We start from the raw sequence: 23,360 nt of genomic DNA, 5'->3' as shown, positions 1-23,360 counted from the left end.
AATGCAATATATCAAGATTTCTCCCAACGAAGTCCTTGATATGAAAAGCATTTGCCTTCAAATGGCATGTGTTACCCAGAAAAGAACCAGAGACCCATTGGACCTCCCATTGAGAACAAACCTATTTATTGCACTGCTCTATGAATTAGCACTTGTCAGTTGTATAATGAAGATAATTTACATTGTAATGTTGTATAGAACAGTGGCCTAGCAAGAATACTGTTCTTTGTCTACACAAAATTCTCATCATTGAGAAAGAAGTGTCATTTTCTATAAGTTGTGAATAGCAGTGGCGCCAGCAATTAATGGTGTTTATGTTTACAGTTTAAGAACCAGAAAATAAATACATAGAAATATGAAACTGATCCAGGAGAAGTTTTAAACATGTACAAGACTTCAGGGATATATAGACTATTCAGAAAGACTTTGTAACTTGCAGGCAGCAATGGAGTTCAAAACCCATGAATTGCTAGCCACCTTGGCTCCAGCAGAACTGGCCAAAGCCTTTGCATCAGACTGCTTACGGTTGAACGTACCCTTCTTGCAAGGATGGCATTGATCTGGTAGCTCGAGGCTGTAAATTATAAAGGTTTGACATTTGGAGGGACTGGTTGACAAGGCTTTCTGGCCCTCTGGAACAGGCTTTCTATGCAGAATAGTTCCTCCACCAGCTGTCACAAGGTCTTGTAGATACCCCTTATATGAAGGAATAAATTCTCCCATAAAGTAAAACTTAAACCCATCGAAAAGCTTTGGTTGCTGCATGTAAAACAGTTTGTTAAAAAAAATGCAAGGTAACTGGCCTGCACCACGCACACATATATGTAAACTGTTCATGTACTAATAACAGTGCATAGACAAATGTTAACTTCATTATCTATATAACAGAAAGAGTCTAATAACTGTAAAAGGTTTTCATTATGATAGTTGAACTTAAGAAAAACCAACCTTGTTCTGAAGTCTTAGTCTACCAAGCCGAGGGCCATCTCTGATTCCATATATGTCAATGTTAATTTCATAAGGCTCCTCATTAACCAGTTTCGTAGCTTCCATGCAAGCATTAATCCCTGTACAAACAGAGAGTATATTATAAGTAATGATACACATGTATGTGAATCACTCATTTTAGACTTCTGTACTCTGTCATAATTGTAAATTCCAAATGCCTGAGGGAGAACAATCAAGAGATAAATAATAATACTCACAATCCATACTCAGTATCCACTTCCCCTCCAGGATACCCATCAAAACTTTGAGGGTTCTTCTGCATGCTCCATTTTCATCTATTGACGCAATAACATGTGTGACACTAGAATCCCAATTCTTTAAAACTGTAATTCCAGATAATCTTTCAAATTCAGAAACAGATTCCTGCAGTTCAAGCCAACAAGGAATAATGGGATTCTTTAGACTTTCAATTTCCAAAAGGAAAGAAAAAAGAAGGAACAGAGAAAGCACTTTAAGCGGCTCTTTTACCCTCTCTGCATTTGTGAGAGATGAGCAACAGAGAACCAATTTCTTGGATGATCGACAAATATTCCAATCTTGGCGGGTATTGCTGTCTTGTTTAACAGCAACATTATTATGTTCCACATTAGATTGTCTACAGAAGCAGTAAGAAAAAGTCATAAATGGGTTTTCTTATGATAAATTTTGAATATGAGGAAAATGTCTACATACTTTCTAGGATTGCTCTTCTTCCTCCTTGCTTGAGATTCAGAACTTTCATTTGGCAACTCAGAAGAGACATGAAGGGGGCATAACATAACAAAGTGATCCTGATTCAAGAAGATTACAATTAAAATAAAGCATCAAAATGAAAACATTGAATGAAAATAACACTTCTTTTATTATACTTACAGTATCCCATCGACATTGAGGAATCAACTTTGCACAGGTGACATGAAAGCTCTTACGACAACTCCTCTCATAACACCCAAGAGCAGCTCCTTTAATTCCACAGCAACAACATTTAATTCTACGACTCCTAGTTAATTCAGCTTCAAGATTAATAGCAGTATCATCTTCAAAATAAACGTTGGGAGCCCTGCACATATTTTTGAGCACTTTATAAGCTGTAAGCATCTAAAGAAAAAGCAAGAGCAGACTTCCACAATGCATCCAAACTTAATTTTCAGTTAAACAGAAATTTACTTATATGAAAAAACAAATGCTTTTGGCTCATTCCTAGGATTTTGCTTACCATTCAGTGCAGTTCTTGTGTGAATGTATAACCTTGGATCCTCCATTGTGATCTGCAGCAACAGGCTTGCCATTATAATAGTGGATTATCTCTCCTGAAGCCTGTAAAGTAGGTTTTATGGTAATGAATGTCAGCTTTGAATTCTAAAGGTAAATTTTATGTACATATGAGGGAATCTACATTATGAGCTACCCAAAAGAACATCTTGGGAAGGGAGTGGCAATACCTCTGATTCTTCTGATGAAAGACAGAAAGCACATTGGATTTTCCTAGGAATGGCTTCACATCTCTGCAAAACCACACTGTTTGTCAATGAAGGAAGCTTCTGCACTGGTGATTGATCAGTTAGAACCCTAGCATTACAATTGCCTTTGATATATTCAGTGGATTGATTTCCACTTTCATTAACATTCCCATGACCCTCTCCAATCTCAACAACAATATCATTCTTTGAGTTGTCTTCAGAGGAAACTTTTGCCTTTTTGTTACCTTTCAATTCTCGACCACATGACTTTGCTTCTCTAGCAAGTTTTTTGAACTTGGTCCTGGATTCAGAGGCTTTCTTGCTGTCATCTGTAGGGATATTTATACGTGACAACTCAGCTGTAGTATCCTCATTTGTTTGCTTCTGTATTTTTGAAACCTCCACAAGCATTTTGTTTGGCATAGAGACCATCTTTTGTTTTCTTGACCTAACTGGGCAGTGCATCTTGTTCTTGGCATTGATCTCCTTACAGGTTTTTCCAGCCTTCTTCTGAGTAAAAGCTTCATCACTGCCTTCATTATTTCCTAATGAACTAGATAACTCAGTTTTCCCCTTTTCATCACCATGATTTTGACTTTCATCTCTGACAGAGTGGGAATCAACATTTTTAGATGTTGGCTTAGTTGCAACCACAGATTGATGGGCCTTCCTACTCCTTTTGCAAGTCTTAGCCAAAGAACTATCATTAGTTCCTATCCCCTTTTCATCACCGTGATATTGACTTTCAGCTCTGATAGAGAGGGCATCAACATTGTCAGATGTTGGCTTAGTTGCAGCCACAGATTGGCGGGCCTTCTTACTCCTTTTGCAAGTCTTGTCCAAAGAACTATCATTAATATCAAAAACTGGGCCAGTATGACTAGTAGCACACTTTCTTTTAGTTATATTCCTTGCCTGCCTACGTCTCTTGTTAGATTCATTACTAACAACTTGATCATTAGCATCCTTAGTTCCAGCAGGGGGACAATCAGGCAAATACATATTTCCACCATTTCTTCTAGAATTTCTAGACCTTGTATTTTCAGCAGAAGGTTCTTCATCTAATTTATTGTTCTGTGGGGCTTCTTCTCGTTCCTTCACTTGAATTCTATCAATTTCATTGTTATCTGCAACCTGCATTCAGTTTTATTTTAGTAATAACCATGATCTGCCATGAAAAATTGGAGGGCTTGACAATATTAGAATTTGAAGAAGGAAGAAATTACACATGAGGTGAAACATCATAGTTTTAAATGGCATGATACCTGCATCTTGGAAGGACTTGAACAAAGTTCAGGGGAGCAAGCTCTTTGCGTCCATTCAAACATCTCACTATCAAATAAATCTGCAACATCTGATGCTTTACCATGCACTTCATCCTGCATGAAATTATCAACACTTAAGATAACTTTATGGCATCATCAATATCTTTTCAGTGAAAACAAACTCTTCTTAATTATTCATAGCTAGATCAAATCAACATTTTTTTTATTCACAAACTGCCAAATCCATGGCATAAACAGAAATTTGCAGTGAGCAGGAAGGTCAGCTAGGCTGTTATATAAAGCTGAAAAAAAAAAAAAAAAATTGTTTCCATTGTCCAGATGAGTGTGAAATGGAAGCAACTAGCCAACCTAGTAAAGTACTAAGTAGCACCCATCTAAAATAAAAAAACCAGCCTAATAATTTAGGCATAACTGCCAGATCAATTAAACAATATTACAAATCATTTCAAAGCTAGTGAAAAACAGGTTAAACACTTACCAGTGGGTTCAATCTACAGTTTTCATCATCGGAGTCCTTGATATCACTGAAAGTAGGAACATCTGGATACGGAATATCAATAAGTTGATCACCAGAACTATCCTGACTTAAATTTTCCACATCTTTGTCTCTCAACCAAAAGAAAGGTGAAAGCACCGGTTCTCCATTATCATTTAGAGCAGGCTGCTCCTTTGGGGTTGCTGAACTCTGCTTAGATCTTCCATCCATTAATTTACCTACTAACTTTGCAGGCCGTGTAGGAGTTTCTGAAAGAGGACATTGTGGAACCTGAACCCTTTTCTTGGTTGGAAATGAAGGTTTAACTGAAAGAGGACTAGACTTTTTCAGGTTGGATTTAGTTTTCCTTGAGCCTTTTCCTCTGCAGGTTTTCTGTTTCTTAGCTCTATCCTGACAAAGTTCAGGAGGATCTTGTTCATCATGGCTACAATCATCGTCAGCTTGTTGTTTTCCGTCTGTAATAAAGGAAATAACACAGGAAAAAAAAAAGGTGCATGAGTTGAATTATAATGTACCTTAACATGAGATTAGTGTCATAAACACTGTAAGATTGAGAAAGTTCAGGTTAGATAAGATACAATCAATGTCACCTATGGTGGCAACGTCTTGTATCCTAACACAAAGTAAACTAATTTCAGAATCCAGACTGATATATTGAAAGTATGCACCCAAAACATGAACATTAATGTTGTTTTGCATCCTATAGCCTCTATTACCTAACAGATAGTAATTAAATAGAAGTCGTGGTAAGAGAAAGCATGGGAATTAGACATCCTGTAACTGACAACCAAATTTATAGAAAGTAAAAGAAATGCCGGTTTTGAATCTTTGATTACGACAAATTGCAAATAAAACCAGTGTATATATGTGTTGTTTCAATATATTACTCTATAAATTGATTCTGCAACATCAACAAGGCAATCTCAGACTATAGTTTGAACATATTACCATTTCAAATAAATGTACAGAAATATACCTGATGATTTAGTTGAGGGTGCATTCTGAGTGACAAATATGTTAATTCCTGAAGCAACTTCCATGCTTTTGTAAATACTAACCAAATTGTCCATGTGAGGAGCGGGGCGAACCTCTGCAACAAAAACCATTGATAAGAACTATGGATAGCACGAGAACTCGATTTAGTCGCAAAATAAAAGCATCATCCGTACCTCTACGCTGATATGGAATTTTACAAACAGGACAATCGGAAACCGATTTCATTGATTTCATGATACAGGAGCTGTAAACAAGGAGACAAGAGTAATGGGTTTAAGCATATTCCAAGTTTTAATATGGCTGAAATCAAAGCAACATTTATATGCAAATAGCAATGAAGGAGGAGATTACTTGCAGAAGACGTGGTTGCAATTAAGTGAAACCGCGCACTTCAGTAGGCTCAAACTGCAAAACAAACCGAGGAAATTGAACCCATTAACTTAAGAAACAGAAATTTCAAAACTGTGTGAACGAATTCTATACAAAATCAAGCAAACACAGATAAATCAGATGAGAATGGTCAATGCTTAAGGGTCTGTTTGGCTGCCGAGAAAATCATTTTACTGCATTTTTTCAAGCAAAAACAAACAAAAAGCAAAGGGCAAGAATCTGGGCTTTTGTTTAATTGGGTTTCTTATGATTTTCCTCCCATTTTCGCATCAACCAAACATGGCTCTTTCGGATCTATGAAAAATAGAACACACAAATAATCGAGAGAGATACCAGATGGGGCACTTGAGTTCTCTACCCATTCTCTCAAGGTGGGCCGGATTCTCCATTTTCTTTTTCTGCTTTGATGCGACTAGACAAAAATATTGAACTGTTATAGAATGTCAGGTGAGAAGAAGAAGACGACGGAGAGTTTTGCTTGAGGTTTTTTTTTTTTAATATATATTTCCATTTTAAATCGTCAAGAACAAGCTTCGTTTTGAATTTTAACCCGCCAAAATCTCTCAATCTCACGCGCCTCGCTTTTGCCCTTTGGCGGGTTTTCCAAACTTTAGGGCTCGTTATTTTTTTTGGCATAACGGATTTGAAATTGCAATGTATTGTTTCTTTTTTATTTTTTTCGATCCGTTGGAACTTGGATTGTTTAACAAGTTGCACCGACTGGACCTTTTTTTTGGTACAGACGAGGGCCCAAGGCCCAAACCAAAAAAACTGCACAATATTTTTAAAAAATATTAAATAAAGGAAATATAAATTTTTGTATTATTGTTCAATAATTTTTATCAAATAAAACATAATATTTTATGCATCTCTCAAAGTTGCTCTAAAGATTTTGATTGTTAGGGGTATTTTAAAAAAATTCATCGTGTATGTCAATTACAAATAATTTTTCCTCTCTAGTTTCTGAAAATGTTGTTTCCCTATCAATTTCTGGTAGAGAAGGTACATTTTTGTTAAACCATCTTTTCTCTATCAAACTTTTGGATATGTGCATCTTTAGTTTTCTATATGTCAACCTAGTGGTTTGAGTAATGGTGGTATCAAATATGGGCAGAGAGTAATAACTTATAACCAACATGAAACTGTACTGTTACATCTTGGAACAGAAAAATGCTTATGTGAGATATCATTTGGAAATAATGGAGTATCATATTCAAATCTCCAATGGCAGCTTCATCTCTGCCATGCCACACCATTATTGCCGAATTTGACCAATAGAGACAAATTACTCCATATGTTACCAGTAATCTCTACAAGAACAAGAACCATCTCTAAAATGATGAAATCGACTACGATCCCTCACAACAATTTCCCGGTCATAAACCTCCGATATGAGTTTGATTGCAAGATGGCAATCTGCACAAACTCTCAAATTCTTCCAAATCCTAATTGGGATCCCTGGTGCAGTATTTAGGAGCATAAAGGCAATTGCAACCTTTTCACTGTGATAGGACAAAGCATTTTCTTTTTCCTCCTCCTCTATGTCTGCAAGAACATTTGCTGTATGAGGCACATAACCTTTCAGTTTCAACAATCTCGTGATCTCTGCTAGCATTTTGTATACATCTTCACTTTGTGGATGAGATCTATCACCCATAGTAAACTCATAAACACAATTTCTCAACTCAACAATACTATACCCCGGAGTTTTCCTCACCCCTTCACTAAGCATTGTCCTCCTCACCTTTTGCACATCCACCCAACGACCCTCAGATGCGTAGAGATTGGAGAGGAGCACATAATCGCCACTATGTCGAGGCTCCAACTGTTGGATGTGGGCTCTTGCTGTCTCTCCCAGAGCCAAATGCCCATGTATCGTGCACGCTCCTAATAAGGTCCTCCAAATAACAGCATTGGGATGCATGGGCATGTTCTTAATGTATTCATATGCTTCTTTCACTAAGCCTGCCCTACCTAACAAATCCACCATGCAGCCATAATGCTCTATTCTGGGCACAATTCCATACTCCTCTTTCATCATTCTAAAGTAATTGAATCCTTCATCAACCATCCCACAGTGGCTACAGGCATACAAGACCCCAACAAAAGTGATCTCAGTAGGAACCAACCCCTCTCTTTTCAACTCCTTGAAAAGCTCAAGTGCTTCCTTACCAAACCCATTAACAGCCAACCCAACAACTAAAGAAGTCCAAGAAACCACACTCCTCCCCTCCATTTCTTTGAACACCTTCTGTGCCTCTCTAATGCTTCCACACTTTGCATAAAGATCCAGCAGGGCATTACTAGCATGCGAATTCCTCGTCAAGCCGGCCTTCAACATATACACATGGACCCTTCTACCCAAAGCCAAAGCTCCAAGCTCAGCACAAGCAGACAACAAACTAACCATGGTGAACCCATCTGGCTCAACACCCTCCAAACTCATTTCCCTGAAAATAGTCAAGGCCTCATTGGGCCTCCCATTTAAAGCAAACCCATTAATCACAGAATTCCAAGCCACAAGGTCTCTGTCAGACATCGACTCAAACATCCTGTGTGCACTCTCAACATGCCCACAACAAGCATACATGTGAACCAAAGTGTTCTTAACAAAGAGCAATGACTCAAACCCATTTCTCAGAGCAATGGAATGTATCTTTTCACCCTCTCTAACATTCATCAACTTGGCCACAGCCTTCAAAAGAAAAGGGTATGTGTGTGTATCAGGTTCTATAGAACTCACACGCATTTGGTGGTAAAGTTGAATAACAGGGGTTGGGTTCTCACTCTCAGCATAGCCTCTAATTATGGTGTTCCATGTGAACACGTTGGGCCTTTGGATTTGGGAAAATATTTGGTGGGCATAGGACATAGGGGCTGAGAGAGACACTATGGTGAAGATGAGGTGTTTGCCCATGTCTGGGTTGGTGAGTGGGAGACCATGCCTTACAGAGAAGGCATGGATTTGCTTCAGTTTCAGCTTGGAGGATGCACAGCATTGCAAGAGAGCAATGCATTTTTTGAGAATGAATGGTATTGGGTTTTGTGGGTAAGTTGGGGAAGAGAAGTGAGTTATGGGGTTGTGAGTTGAGGTTGTTGAGAATGTATGTGCAAAAGATGGGTGTATTAGTGGGGGTTGCTTTGGGAGCATCAGATCATATGTTTGTGTGAGAAAGGGCTTCCTATTGTAAACATGTAATAGTTTTGAGTGGATACTCGTATAGGAGTCAATTTGGGCTATGGATGATCAAAGTTAAGTGACCAACAGCAATGTTGACACTTTATGTGGGAGTCAAAATGCTTGTTGGATGTGTACCCTCATACCACTTGAGTTGGTTTATGAGCTTTTACATTTGAATACTTTGCCCATAAAATTAATTAAAATTTGATAACTTTTTCTTGAATCATGTCCCATATTTTATTATTTGTTCCCCCATTTCTATTGGTTGATTGTACATTTTCTTTTTAAATTGCACTAATAGTCTAATACCCTTACAACTTTCAAATTGTAAAATATAAAAATGATTGTATTTTAAAAAGATCATATCTTTCATTGTCTGTTTTACACTTACATATAATTTTATCCATATATATTGAATAAGACTATGATTAATATAATTTTCTGATGTGGGGAGAGAAGGTTTGAACTTGACATCTCTGTGAATTAATGTAATCATGAGATAGATAGTATACTTAATACAATGATCATATAAATTATATAACAGAAACATTATTTTCTCGGTTATTTATACTAAAAAAAATTGCTTAGACGGAACAGTGTGGCTTCATGAAGGGTGCAAGAAACTGTCCACAAAATTGTGGGAAAAATAGTATATGAGTGTTTTTACAAAACTACATTTCTCTAGCTACATATGTAACTTATCATCATAACCAACACTTATTGGCGAAGTTCATGGAGGAAGAGGAAGAGCTATAAGTACAGGCAGCTCACTGTGCTCCTCCTCTCCATAGCTAATTACATAAAGAGAATGGCCAAAGAAGATTGAAAAAAGAAGAAGAAAGTGGTGGAAGATTAATCAAAAAATTCCCATTGGGCTGTGGTTGGAGGAGGGTCAAAGGTCTCCCACTTGGTTGTCACAACAACTGGCTTTACTCTTGCATTTGATATCTTCAGCACATCAAGACTTTCAACACATTTCTGCACCCTCTTGCACTGCAAATCCAATCTCTATAATTAGATTTCTCATGGGACTAAAACTCTAAACTGTAAAGCCTTCAATTAATGTATAGTTGCAAACCATATATATATACTACTATACCACTGCTGATGCTAAAAACCTCAGTCTATGGATATAGATCTTCTTTTTGTCTTGACAATTTTTGGTTTTTAATTTAAGACACTTATTATAAACCCAATAATCTAAGCCAAATGGAAGGATCTTTATACTTCTCATAGGCAACTTAGATTAAAAATCAAGAAATGTCAAGAAGCATTATATTGTAAGTATAGTGATAAATTAATGGCATGAGAAAGTGACACAAAATAAAACGATTGCGGAAAATATATATACCTGCAAACTCTTTTGAGCAGAAGCATCTCCTTCTGCAGAAATGTTGTCCAGCTTGATTGCTTGTCTCATGAGCATCTCAGTCAGTGTTGTGATCTGAACTTCTGGTACCTTCACTCCATTTGAGATAGATTTTTCAATCGCAGATCCCTATTGAAGTGGAATCATGCAATGTAGTTATTAGTTCGTGTGGTCAATATATTATCTAATCATTCTTACAGTGTTAATTAACCTTATGCAATATGCATGGTCTGTGACAGAAGGAATCAAAAGATAGTTAGGTGATGACTTAGCTAGATTCCCTTGACACATGCATATAAAACGTAGAAAATCACAAAGATATTAATATAGGTCTATTGGAATATTAAATCTACCTAACATTTTTTAGTAGAAAAGAAGAATCTAATGTCTATTCTGATGCAAACAAAACATGTAATCCAGTGGTGGTAACCCATCCTTTACTTTACACCATGTATTTAATGGCACATTAGTTACATGTAAGGCTCACGCAAACAAACCGCACACAATGGACAGTTCAACTCTTCTATAATTATATTGCTAGGAGATAGACACCAAAATCAAAACCCTTTATTTATAACCGCAAGAAGTTTTACACACCAAAATAATTGGACTGTCATCCCCAACTTTGACCAAGTATGAATTCCTATTTTTGTTAATGTATTGTGAATCTTATTACAAGCATCAACAATTCTCGGTCGTTAACAGTGATAGAATTAGAGCATCCAATCCAAAATTAATTGGCAATGGGTGGAGAGGCTCAAGACTTATAAACACATATGCTAAACTATAGTTTTCCGATGTGAAACATTGCTCCACATTACTCTCAACACGCCCCCACACGTGTGGCGAGATTTTGAGCCTTACACGTGAACAAATTGTATTGGGTGATGTGGGAGCATGTGTGAGCATGTGTGACCGTTGGACCTTACACGCAGATAACCAAGCTCTGATACCATAATAGAATTAAAGCATCCAATCCAAAAGCAATTGACAATGAGTGAAGAAGTTCAAGATTTATAAACACATATGCTAAATTCTGATTTTTCGATGTGGGACATTGCTCCACATTACTCTCAACAAATAGATGTAATTACTATATAATATGATCCGATCACCCATTGCTATCAATGATTGACCGGCACATTTCAACGAAGCTTTCACAAAATCACCAGTAGGATTCTATTCGATATCCACCAAAGAGTCCCACCTCATAATTAAGTTTTACAAAAAAGATGGATGGTCCACAGTCCACCACCATGGTCCATAAACCACCAGAGTTTCACTTCAGTCCAGTGGAGCCCACTGAACCACAACTTGACGGTCAAGATTCTACACACACGCTAAGCCCAGCTGTCTCACCGACTTTTGACTCAATCACTACACTACAAATCGAACGGCTGACGTTACTCCAAATTATTTTATCTCACAAAAAAACCATTCAACAAAAAATAAAATATCACAAAATTAATTGACTGTCCAACAGCCCAAGTGAGGTGGGGGTTTATCTCACCTGCTCCGCGAGCTTATCAACTTCCAAGCACACGTCCGAGATTGCGCGATGTGCGCTCTGGATCTTCGCGTTTCGGCGCGTCTCGGTGATCCTTCGCTCGATGCTGGCTGGGTCCTCGATTAGTATGACTTTTGACCGGTCTTTGACTCCGCACATGTCCAAATACGCACCGTTTTCTCGCTCTTTACCTCGGAATATTAGCCTCTGCTCACCGGGCTGTAACCCTGTCTCTGCCGTAAGAACCTTCTTCAACTCCCCTGTACAGAAGGTCAACACCTATTGTCAAATTTACTATTTTATCCTCCCAATTCACCAGCGACATTGTACTCTAATGAAGATTTTATCGTCATTTAACGTTTTAAAGGTAAAGTAAAAAAATCTTTTTCCCTCCAAATCAGTGATCATTATTAATTTATTACTAATTTGTTTGGTCAGCGAGAAAATGTACTTTTCACATTGTCATATTCTCGGGAGCCAAACAGGAAACAAAGAATGACGTGGCAAAACATGAAATACTACAAAGGATGGATCGAGCTTATTATTACCGAAGATGGATTGAGAGCTGGCCGAGATCTCGTACCGGAGCGCACCGAAAGCAATCCGGAGCCGTAAATTCGGAGCCGGAGCGTCGGATTTCTCAACCCTTTTCTGGACTAACATTCCTCCCGGTCTCATTTCCCACTCAACTTCCTCGTCCACTGACGTAGAAGACGGCGTCGTCGTGGAGCTCTCCCTCGTTCGAACGTACGCATTGGGCATTCTCTTCATCATTTTCTGTTTCTCAAATTCACCTAAATTTTCCCGGAAAATGTCTCAACTGCGCTGTTTCTACTGGAAAAAAAATCTCTCGACGGCGTGAATCAATGCGCTGTTTTCTGCCGACACGAACAGGGTGTCAGGGGGGGGGTTTATAGTGCGGGCGAGCGTGTTTTTGGTTCGAGAGCACATGAGGGAGAAATAACTGGGAGTTTTCGGACCAATGGGAGGCGTGCCACGTGTCGGTGTCTGTCAGGGTTGTGTGGAGTGACAGCTAAGCAGAGAGAGAGAGAGAGAGAGCTTGCCGACAGTCGAAGGAAGGAAGGAGAAGCATCCAAGACAAGCGAAAACAAACGTGTCCACTGTCCACTCCATTGGCCTTTTTCTTCGCTTTTTTAAGTGTGACACGTGGAGACTTGTGATTGGGCTGTGACCCTGTGATGTTCTATGTGTGCTTCGTTTTCACTGAAGGGAAAGGTTTACACGTGAAGTTAAGTGGGACCCGCATGAATTGATGGGTGTGATTTTCAGATGGGAGAACAAATTGTAGGTGAGATGGGTAATTATTGGCATGATATCATCAGAACCGTGGATGGGTTTCAAGTCGTTTGATCCAAGGGTCTAGGATTGTTGCTTAGACTTGTAATAACTAAAATTATTATGAAATGGATAATTTTATTAAGGCTTAACAACTTATTGTTAATGTGATGTAATCAAAAGTGATTAAGCCTTTGACCAACGATTTTTTATTTTTTATTTTACTTTTGTGTGAATGAAGGTGGCTAGTCAATAATGTAGTCGTTGCCAAAACAGTGTGATTATCAATTTAGACTCTAGTAAATCATATGATGTAAGCTAAGGCTTTTCCAATTATGCCAAACTATTGTTATGTTTATATAATCCTTACCTACTTTATGCATTCATGATGGATTTGAAAGCATTTGATCCAAATGTGGAGGGTGATTTTAGGCTACTACATACCAAGGGTTGTTGCTTAGAGTTGTAATTTTATTATGAAATGGATAATTAAGGCTTAACAACTTATATATTGTTAGTGTGATATGATCAAAAGTGATTAAGTCTTTGATCAGCTAATGTTCTTTTGTGACTTTATGTAAGTAAGGATGGTTAGTTGATAGAGCAGTCTTTAACCAAAACATTATAATTATCGATACGACTATAATAAATCCTGTGACATAGCAATTAAGGTCTTTCAATCATATCAAAATGTTTTTATATTAATAAAATCATTATTGTTTGTGGATAAATTCACATGGACTCAATGACCAATCATAGACCAACACGTGGCACACCAGGTCCCATTTTTGCTCTGACTTTTCAATGGTCAACTTGATCAGACCCAGCCATCTATGTCATCATCTCAGCTTAGCAATGCCAACAACATGTTCATATGAGATCGGCTCTTACCTCCGGGTTACCCATGTCCGATCCGAACTGACATTGGGATCCACCAGAAATTTGAGAGATCATCTTTTTCAGATACCATCAGTTCGGCTCGGATTTGGAGATCATATTTCTCCAGTCACATCTCAACCATTAAACATTCTATTAAAACCGGATCATCTCGACCATTGGTTCGGCTCGGTCCGGCTCAATGACCGGTCATGATTGGACTGGCTTTGACAATCTTGTCACCACCGAATCATCTCGACCATTGGTTCGGCTCGGCCTGACCCAATGACCGATCACGATCGGACTCTCTTTGACAAATCTTGTCACCACCGGATCATCTCGACCATTGGTTCGGCTCGGCCCGGCCCAATGACCGATCACGATCGGACTTGCTTTGACAATCTTGTCATCACCGAATCATCTCGACCATTTGGTTCGGCTCGGCCTAGGAACTGCCTCCTGTCGATCCGAACCAATCAACACTTTCTCTACACTTGGAGAAATCCATCATGGAGTGGACACCCGGTTCGGCTCGGCCTTTGGTGATCATTCTCTCAAATTCTAGTCACAGCCAACTACGACTTGAAGAGATCACTACCTACCGGATTGGCTCGGCCGGCTTGTCCATGTCCGATCCGATCACACATGGGTTTCATGTCTACACATGAGAACATGTGTTCGGATCGGCTCGGCTTCCCACCGCCATTCTAAAGAAGATCACGTTGGGACGAATCGCCATACTCAAGTGCACCTGACAGGACTCTCTGACAGATGAGACTTCCTAGCTCACAGTTATGACTATTGGGCCATCCCAGTTTATCTTCCATCCTTGCATTCAATGCAGCATTGAATGTAAAGATGGTGAGTAGCTGTGCATGCCACTATTCATGACCGAACGCGTGGCCTCTTCTCAACCATTCACCCTCATGCAAGTAACTTATCCCTCACCATTTTCTTTGCCTATATAAGCTGCCTTATGTGCACAAAAAGGAGAGGGTAATGCACAACTTCACTCACCAAAAAGCCTATCAGAATATCCCTTACTTGCTGAGAATAAACCCAGGAGATCTTACCTTGTTCTTCCTCATTCTCCCAAGTTCATCACATGTTCTTCCTTGTTCTTACACAAACACCTCCAAATACACATCACTGACTTCATCATCGGAGCGTATTTGGCTGGTACTACACCGGTCCATCTCCTTTGATCTTGTGTTCGTGCAGGAAGATCTCGGTTCAACCTCCACTTCATCATCCAGCAGGGTTTCAGATCAGCCAGATCATCCCTTCTAAGTTGTTGCATCTCTCTTACGGAAATTTGCATCAACAATTATTTTATGTATTTAGGCATACATAATGTCATATTTTTATGGTCATATAAGAAAATGGGTCAAGCAAAATACAATATATGTTCATTGACCTCATAGCGTAATTTTTTTAGAGAATTGAACACAAATTCACAATGTGTCTCCTATACTAACTATCTATCATTTCTCGAATGGTTATTAAATTAATTTTAGTATATTATGTCAAATGCATATAGCTTACTCTATTTTATGATGTTTGTTACTGGAATTTTGTCCATAAAAATTAACTTGCGCTATTGATATTTATTATAACTTTGCATAAAAATTTCCAACAAAAATAAAACTTTACGGGTTATAAAATATGTATTTTTTAAATGTAAATAGTCTTAATAATATTACCCAAAATAGAAGAATTCTCTTTAAAAAAAGAAGAATGACATTGATATATGGCTACTCTTTATTGAATGAAAACGACAAAGGCACAAGCTTTTTGAGTTACTAGAAGTGACGGGTCGTACCAAATCCTCATCAAAGGCTTGCCATAATGCCATGGCCTGTTGGGTTAGTTGTAACTTGCAAGGCTTTCTCTTTTAACTTTCAACTGGAAAAGTTTTATTTTAGACTGTTTATTGATCATGAAAGATTCAAAGTTTTCTACTTTCAATATTACACAGTAGATCATGATTTTGTGGTGATCTACTTTTTATTTCTATCTTTCTTTTTTGGTAGATACTTTTTCAGTTAAATTTTACTTTGGTAGTTATAGTATGCTGGAAATTCAACTTTGATACATATAGTTTTAATTTTGTCTATTTTAATCTTATAGTTTGCAAAATGTTATAATTTTAGTACACATTGGTAATTTTGTTAATTTCACTATTAAAAGTAGAACTTCGAGCAAACTAAAGGTACCAAAATGAAACTTTAAGCAAACTATAAATACAAAAGTGAGACTTCAAGCAAACTTCAAGTACCAAAAGCAAAATTGGCAACATCCAAAAAGATCAAATTGATCTAACTTTAACAGAAAAATTGACGAAGTTACGAACGTGTACTAAAATTGCAACATTTTGCAAATTACATTATCAAAATTGTAAAAATTGAAAGTGTCAAAATAGAACTTCAAGAAAACTATAGGTACCAAAATCGCAATTTGGCCTACTTTTTCTTTCAATCTTTTACTCTATTTTTTTTTTTGTTCCCTACACGTGTCAATTTTTTTTTATAATTTTTTCAAGAATAGGTGGGAGGTTCGATAATTTTACAAATGTAATATTTTATACATAGAAAAAAAATTCTCAAGGTCCATATTGTTCTGGTCTGCTTATCTTTTAGGGCTCCTCTGTTTTGTAGATATGTGACTTGGGTATTGGTCTGAGATTTCATTCGTGTGTTAAGTAAACACACTTACGAGAATTTGTACCCTTTGATGTGGGTTTGAGATACTCATAAATGAGGAATTTGAAACCATTGTCCCCTCTTAGGTTTAATATTCTCATCCTTGGGAAAGTATTTGAGTATTTATTACTAAATTACTCCATTAGAAGTTGAAAAATATTATTTCCAACATAATTAGTTTTGATTTCTATTAGTGCACAAATCAAACATGTGAATAGTAATAGTTTCCTAATTACCAATCCCAGCATTATTCATTCCATTTCCTTGGAACAAGTAGGGGTATGACATTCTCAAACTACCCATTTCGCGAACCAAATGAATGTGAAGTGTTATCTCACATCGGAAAAGTATAATCTTGCATAGTAGCTTATAAGGGTTTGAGCTATTCCTCTTATTGCCAATTGGTTTGGGATAAATGCCTAAATTTCTTTATGGTATCAGAGCAGGTTCGCCCACGTGTGTTAGGCCGAGTGGCCACACGTGCTCCCCGTCACCCAATATGAGTTATCCACGTGTTTGGCTTAAGTGATGCCACACGTGCGGGGCGTGTGAGAATGTAGAGTGTTATACTACATTGAAAAAGTATAATCTTGCATAGTGGCTTATAAGGGTTTTGGATGAATGCCTAGATTTTTTTATGATATTAGAGCAGGTTCGCCCATGTGTGTTAGGTCGAGTGGCCACTCGTGCTCTACGTCACCTAATATGAGTTGTCCACGTGTTTGACTTAAGTGACGCTACACGTGTAAAGCGTGTGAGAATGTGGAGTGTTATACCACATTGGAAAAGATAACCTTGCATAATGACTTATAAGGGTTTGAACTACTTTTTTCATTACCAATTGGTTTTAGAATGAATGACTAGATTCCTTTAATGAAACCATTGGAAAATTAGGGTCAAAATAGCCCTGGGATGGACATGTCTTGCCCTGGGCATAATAGGACTGGGCTGGGCCGGCCCGGCCCATTTAGAGGCCTATTGACACGTATATCGTACTACAGAGAGTCGACTATTAAAACGGGAGAGGGCACAGGTTTTATTTCGTCAAAACTCAAAACCCAAAACTTTCCCTCTCTATCCAAAATTAACGATTACCTACCGGCGATCAAACCCCAGCCGCCAAACTTTCCCACTTAACTGTTTTCTCTACGTTATCTCTCTCTCTTTTGTCTTTTGGGTATCTCTCTCTTTCTTTCCGCTGGAAACTTGGATTTTGGAGTGACATAATCTTTCATAAATATATATTGAACTTGAAGCAGGTTAGATAAAATACGGGACAAGGGTTTTTGTTTTGAAGCTTTGGTTCCTCATCATAGAGATATAATTTTTGTTTTATATCTTTGCTTTTTAATGGGTCTCTGATAATGTGTAGTGGGTTATTGGCATGGTGCTCTTGTTTTGGTCCTGTTTCACCTGATACATTAATTTTAAATGAATTGGGTTTATCTAGTTCATAGTTCTGTTTGATTTGTCGAGAAGAAGATTTTAGACATAGTAGTGTAACTGGGTTTTATGTTTTATGCATTGGTTTCATGCTACCTTTGTTGTATGCACACTTGTATATGTATACATAAGCCAAAGGTTTACATAATATAAGAATATAGTGCAATAGTTAGCTACTTCAGTTAGATTTTGCTTATTTAAAAAATGAATTTTGTTAAATAGGTCTTTGGGGATCTAAGAGTGCGCCAATTTTTATGCTATGGGGTCCTTTTCCAGTGAGTAGTTGCGTTCTTTCTTTCTCCCCCCTCCTATGAATTACCTTCTAGTGCTTCTCATGCTACATTTTGACTCTAATATTGAGTTTTATTTGTTTGTTTCTAATCTGAGGTTGAGATGCTATGCTGCATGGTTGAATTTTCAGTTTGCAAGTTGTATTTATGTGTTTCTAAATAGCCTTAGGCTAAAATGCTTGATAGCTGCTAAATTTACATTATTTTTTTATTTTTGACTTCAAATGATAGATGAAGTTGAGCAGACCCTTAATGTGTCACTAAACAGATGGATCTTGAAGCCAAAAGGTTTGGAAGGGGTAAGAAACTTAGATGACGAGAGGTTCTATTGATTGTTTCTTTTGCTTATGTGTTTGATGCTAATTTTCTTTGAAGTTTTAACTAATATACAATGTACAATTTCCCATGGTGGTTATGCTGTCTTTCACTTGGGTGCAAATATTATTGTCTTTAGCATATCTTCTGGTTGAGATATTTTTTAAGTCTCCAATATTGCTTTCAACAGTTTTCAATTTATCTCTTCAAAATTGTTTGTGTTATTGGTATCCAAAATAGTGCATTTTCTACCGGGCTTTAATAGTCTATTATCTGTATTTTGTGTTCTCTGCTTCTGTTTTTTATTTTCAGTGTTTCTGAATTCACTGTTTATTAGAGCTTCACGGCTGGAGAGTATAACGTGAGGTTTAAACGCAGTGATATAGAAATTAGAGCTTTATTCAACCCTTTTGATCGTGAAATGGTCAATTGGAAGAGTCCTGAGGACCACTCAAACATATAAGAATTATTTCCTTTTTATTTTTTTTTTTTTAAGAGATTTCTTTTTGAAAGTTGGTGTATCATGATTTGTACACAATAGGTGTCATCTTAATTTTGACTCTCAATTGGTGTAACGTATGTTGCATATTAATCGACGTGCTTTCTTGAACCTTAAATGATTACCAGGGCCTAGGGAACTTGGTGGTGCTGCTGATCTCATAAATCAGTATAAGCTTTGGCCTTACCACGAGTTTTTTTGCAAGAGATCACTTCCTTTGTCAATATCAGAGACTCATTATCTACATAATGTGGTGGGAGACACAGAAATCAGGAAAGGAGAAGGGATGGAGTTGGATCAGCTCTTTCAGAACACCCTTTATATGAGAGAAAGAAACTCACACATATATCCTTTTGACTTGGATATACTGAGTGAAGCTTTTCTAATAAGGGAATCAACTCCTGTTAATTTGCCTTATGTAAGACATTTCCTACATATGTGTTTGCTTATTTGTTCAGTTCTTTTCTCTTTTTGTTTTTTTCTAGGTGGGTGGAGGGTTTGCTTGGTCTTGTGAATTCTGTGATATAAGGTCAGTTTTGTATGGTGCTCACAGGGAGAGAAGGGTATGTGTACCTCAGAGGTGAATTCAAAGAGTGAGTTAGAAGACAAGGAGAGGAAGCATAAAAAGCGGAAAGACAGGGATAAGGATCATAAGAAGCACAAAAACCGTCACAAGGACAAGGTTGGTGCTACTGATAGGAATAGGAATGCTGCTAATGGCTTGAGAACTGAGCAGTTGAAGGAACAGCAAGAGATGGTAAGCACTTGGTTCTTTTTGTTGCCCATCTATGGATTGCATGGTTTAATTATTTACCTTCTCTGCCTCCTAATTGTCTCACTTGTTTTTTACGGCCGAAACCTAACCTCTGTTTTAAATTTAAAAAATCATTTACCCTTCCCAAAACATAATTACAGTTGGTCATTTACTAGTACTTTGTGTGTGCGTGCGTGCCTGCGCACCTTGCATTTATTGGGGTGTAGGGTGTTTTGGAAAAAAGTTGACAGTGTAATCATTGACATGGTTCTGTGCCCCTAGTGTTTTTGTAGCTTTGAAAGATTACTCACTTTTTGTACGATTTAATTTATGCTGCTGTAATCAGTCAATTATTGGAAGCAATAAGTGGTACAATGGTCTGACTGTTGATTTAATTTAATTCAAGAGTTTAGTGAGGGATTGACTGATCTACTCACTTTTTGATGGCAATGTTTGTGTCAAAGATTCAGGATCACCATGATGTGTGACTCCATGAGCGTGCATTATACCATGACTTAATATAATGCATACTCCAAAGTATTCCATAGATTCACTTCAAAATAAACTGCTGGCTGAGGGGTTCCAAGTTCCAACCTTGTATGAGCTGTGCTAGTTTTCTCTTTTGAATATGAGTGGAGTTAACTGATTTCAATTTTTAACATGAAATTGTGCCAAAAGAATGAAAAAGAAAGTAATTGGATTCTACATCTTCTCATGATCCTTTTTACTTTGTTTTTATCTCTTGCAGTCCATTAGGAAGAGCAGGTTTGATGATTTTGAAGATCTTTCTGTTGGTGGACATAAAAAAGCCAGGTAAAAGAGACAAAGTTAAAATATTCTTTGAGAAGGGTATTTCTTGGTGCTAATTACATATTTGCTTCTGTACTTTTTGTTTAGCAAGTTTATGTTTAGTTTCGTTTCCTTTTTCCTTTTAATTTGCTTAATTCTGAGTAGTTTTCTGTTAACTTTGTCATAATCAGAATCCACAAATAGCTGAGGTTGGCAAGCTAAAGGAAGGTGACAGGTTGAAAACAAGTAGCTTCGATTTTTCTTGATTTTTACAACACTCAAAAGTCAGTCTTAAGGTAAAATTGTAAAAGTTACCATTCAATTCATCAAATGAAATAAATTAGAAAACCATGAAGTATTGTAGACCATATAAGTGGCATGGGCCTATATGTGAAAATGATAGAAATCTAACACCTAAACCATGTGGCTGTATATGAAGAGCTTCAAATACCACTGAATCACTGATGCATCAATTTATTAGTCATTAGCATCAAGTTCAGTTAGCAAATTAATGTGTTTGAAAATTTGTGTATTTGTGTTCCTCTATGATCACTCAATTGATATATTACGATTTTATCCTCCTATAAAAAAATAAAAAAAAATAAAAAAATAAAAAAATCACGAATGAAGAGATAAAACCAGAAGGCCAAATTATACTTTTCATTCATGTGGTCAGGCCTAATTTTCACTTGAATCCTTGTGATTTTATTATTTTTTTAATAATTCTCATAAACTTTACTAACTTTTATAGTTTTAGGCCAAATTGCACATTTCGTTAATTTATAGATGAATTTCCCATGTGATCAACATTTGTGGAGCTATTTTCGTCACTTCACTCCCCTCTTTCTTCCTCTTCTGCATCAATATCGGCATTGCAACACGATCATAATACAGAGGAATGGTCCTTACGATATGTGCACTGAGATTTGGATATATGTTAATAACACTTAGAACAACAACAGTTATAATGAGTGTTAAATAGCCTACAAGACTGGCAAAGCAAGTGGTGACCTACAAAGACTGGCAAATAGCCCTGAGCCGGAGGTTCCAGGCCATGAAACTATGGCTTGTGCTTAGAAGCTATGGGGTGGCTAAACTTAGGGACTTCCTTAGAGGGCATGTGAAAATGGCCAAGGTTTTTGAAGGGCTTGTGGAGATGGACAAAAGGTTTGAGATTGTGCGTGGTGCCTAGGAATTTCTCTATGGTCTGTTTTAGGGCGTCACCAACAGCAATTTGAAATGAGAGTGGTGTGTCGAATGAGAAATGTGTGAACGACGTCAACTGCAAGTTGCTGCAAGCTATATTACTAATGTCAATTTAATTAGTTCTTCGAATAAACGGTCGTGGAGTAGTTCTTAATTGTTTTTATAATTTATTTCTATAATGAAGAAGGGAATGGGTGGGCGATCTGGGTTTGTAGTTCTTAAATATTCCTTTTGTTTTTGTGTTTTTTTATTTATTTAAGCTTTAAAAGTTTTGTTTTTAATTTAATTGTTGGGTTTTTAAATTTTTTTTGTTTGTTTATAATATATTTTTATTTTTAAAATGTTATGAAGTTTGTGATTAGAAAAGAGAATGGAAGAGAGTAGTAGTTTTACGTATTATTCAAGTTAATGATACTTTACTACTAATGTTTATAATCCTATGCTAATTCACATTTTATGTCAACCTATGAACGAAGTGCCCCACGTGAGCAATACTTGAAGGGCTATTTTCGTCTTTGCTCCTCTTTTCTTTTTTCTCATCTGCATCAATATCAGCACCGCAACAAGAGCATAAATGCATAATACAGAGGAATGGTCCGTACAATGAACAAAAACTTTGTGAGAGGAGCATATTTTAACAAATTGGTCTGCCCCAAACTGTCGATCTGTGGCAATGCATGAGCAAAGGACATACACAGTATGAACATTGCACAAAAGTAATTTCCAATACAGAAAAGCAAACAAGCTTACCTCACCAACAAAAATCCTAGAAATCAAAGATCTGACCAAACACAAACTCATCTCTCTCTCTCGCTCTCTCTCTCTCTCATTTTTATTATTTTATAAGGTTTTTCTTATTTTTTATATTAATTTATTATTTTTTCATTGTATTTTTATTTTTATTTTATTTTATAAATCAAAGATCTGACCAAACACAAACTCATCTCTCTCTCTCTCATTTTTTTTATTTTATAAGGTTTTTCTTATTTTTTATATTAATTTATTATTTTTTCATTGTATTTTTATTTTTATTTTACACGGCATGGTGTCGGCCCATGTGGTGTTCATGTTAATTTTTAAGCCATTTAGCATCTAGTGGTGTGCTAAGCTATTAAAGCCAATTTTTGAATATGAGGTACAAGTACAACGTGGAGGGTACTAAAATGCAGTTACCCATATATTTTATTTATATTGCATATTGCAAAATATGAAGTGTGAATTACTAAGTACATTAAATTATCAGAAATGCAAATTAACTATACTCTTGGGTATTGAATAAATAACAATGTTTGTCCATTCTATTTACTTAAATCATATAAATTTACCATGCATCATAACTAAAAAAAAGGTGATGTTATTGGCAATCCAAAAAGTCATTATGCACTCCAATTTTCAAAAAACCTAAGAGAAAATTTGTAGTTTTGTATATATTGGAATGAAAAATGACTTTTTTGAGTGCCAATAACATTTTTCTAACTAAAATAGTACATAATTTCTATAGTTTTTGTCATTTATTTT

General features: G+C 36.8%; 4 protein-coding genes across 8 annotated transcripts; 1 reads left to right on the top strand and 3 right to left on the bottom strand.

Moving 5' to 3' along the window:
- Positions 1–56: 56 nt before the first annotated feature.
- Positions 57–6,004, bottom strand: BRCA1 (breast cancer susceptibility1). The gene is made up of 14 exons (XM_086257549.1): positions 5,949–6,004; positions 5,577–5,630; positions 5,399–5,469; positions 5,206–5,319; positions 4,212–4,684; positions 3,713–3,826; positions 2,430–3,581; positions 2,204–2,304; positions 1,861–2,047; positions 1,681–1,778; positions 1,477–1,603; positions 1,206–1,371; positions 949–1,067; positions 57–759 (listed from the first exon to the last, which is right to left on the bottom strand). Exons 1-14 carry the CDS (start codon positions 6,002–6,004, stop codon positions 412–414), a joined length of 3,180 nt encoding a protein of 1,059 aa, XP_086113675.1. The 3' UTR covers positions 57–411.
- A 741-nt stretch (positions 6,005–6,745) lies between these two features.
- LOC147297191 (Tetratricopeptide repeat (TPR)-like superfamily protein) lies at positions 6,746–8,877 on the bottom strand. The gene has a single exon (XM_086229222.1). The coding sequence runs from the start codon at positions 8,764–8,766 to the stop codon at positions 6,913–6,915; it is 1,854 nt and encodes a 617-aa protein (XP_086085348.1). The 5' UTR covers positions 8,767–8,877; the 3' UTR covers positions 6,746–6,912.
- A 533-nt stretch (positions 8,878–9,410) lies between these two features.
- LOC147297190 (BAG family molecular chaperone regulator 2-like) lies at positions 9,411–12,571 on the bottom strand. Its single transcript, XM_086249650.1, has 4 exons — positions 12,221–12,571; positions 11,676–11,932; positions 10,148–10,294; positions 9,411–9,789 (listed from the first exon to the last, which is right to left on the bottom strand). The coding sequence occupies exons 1-4, from the start codon at positions 12,444–12,446 to the stop codon at positions 9,649–9,651; spliced, it is 771 nt and encodes a 256-aa protein (XP_086105776.1). The 5' UTR covers positions 12,447–12,571; the 3' UTR covers positions 9,411–9,648.
- A 5,013-nt stretch (positions 12,572–17,584) lies between these two features.
- On the top strand, positions 17,585–22,569 carry LOC147297189 (putative mediator of RNA polymerase II transcription subunit 19b). 5 transcript variants are annotated; one of them, XR_015123120.1, is made up of 7 exons: positions 17,585–17,697; positions 18,511–18,578; positions 19,222–19,511; positions 19,647–19,850; positions 20,596–20,660; positions 20,828–20,932; positions 21,531–22,569. XR_015123120.1 is itself a non-coding variant. In XM_086249287.1 (6 exons), exons 2-6 carry the CDS (start codon positions 18,548–18,550, stop codon positions 20,838–20,840), a joined length of 603 nt encoding a protein of 200 aa, XP_086105413.1. In that variant the 5' UTR covers positions 17,585–17,697; positions 18,511–18,547; the 3' UTR covers positions 20,841–21,511. The 5 variants fall into 5 exon arrangements, 4 of the variants coding, with proteins under 4 accessions (XP_086105413.1, XP_086105427.1, XP_086105420.1 ...); XM_086249287.1 differs by lacking the exon at positions 21,531–22,569 and having other exon boundaries at positions 20,828–21,511; XM_086249301.1 differs by lacking the exon at positions 21,531–22,569 and having other exon boundaries at positions 17,600–17,723; positions 20,828–21,511.
- Positions 22,570–23,360: the final 791 nt, after the last annotated feature.

This window comes from Dryas octopetala, chromosome 1 (genome assembly GCF_963921425.1).
Source record: "Dryas octopetala chromosome 1, drDryOcto1.1, whole genome shotgun sequence".
Taxonomy (NCBI): domain Eukaryota; kingdom Viridiplantae; phylum Streptophyta; class Magnoliopsida; order Rosales; family Rosaceae; genus Dryas; species Dryas octopetala.
Note: the sequence above shows the minus strand (reverse complement) of the source record. Positions and strands in the feature narration are given on the sequence as shown.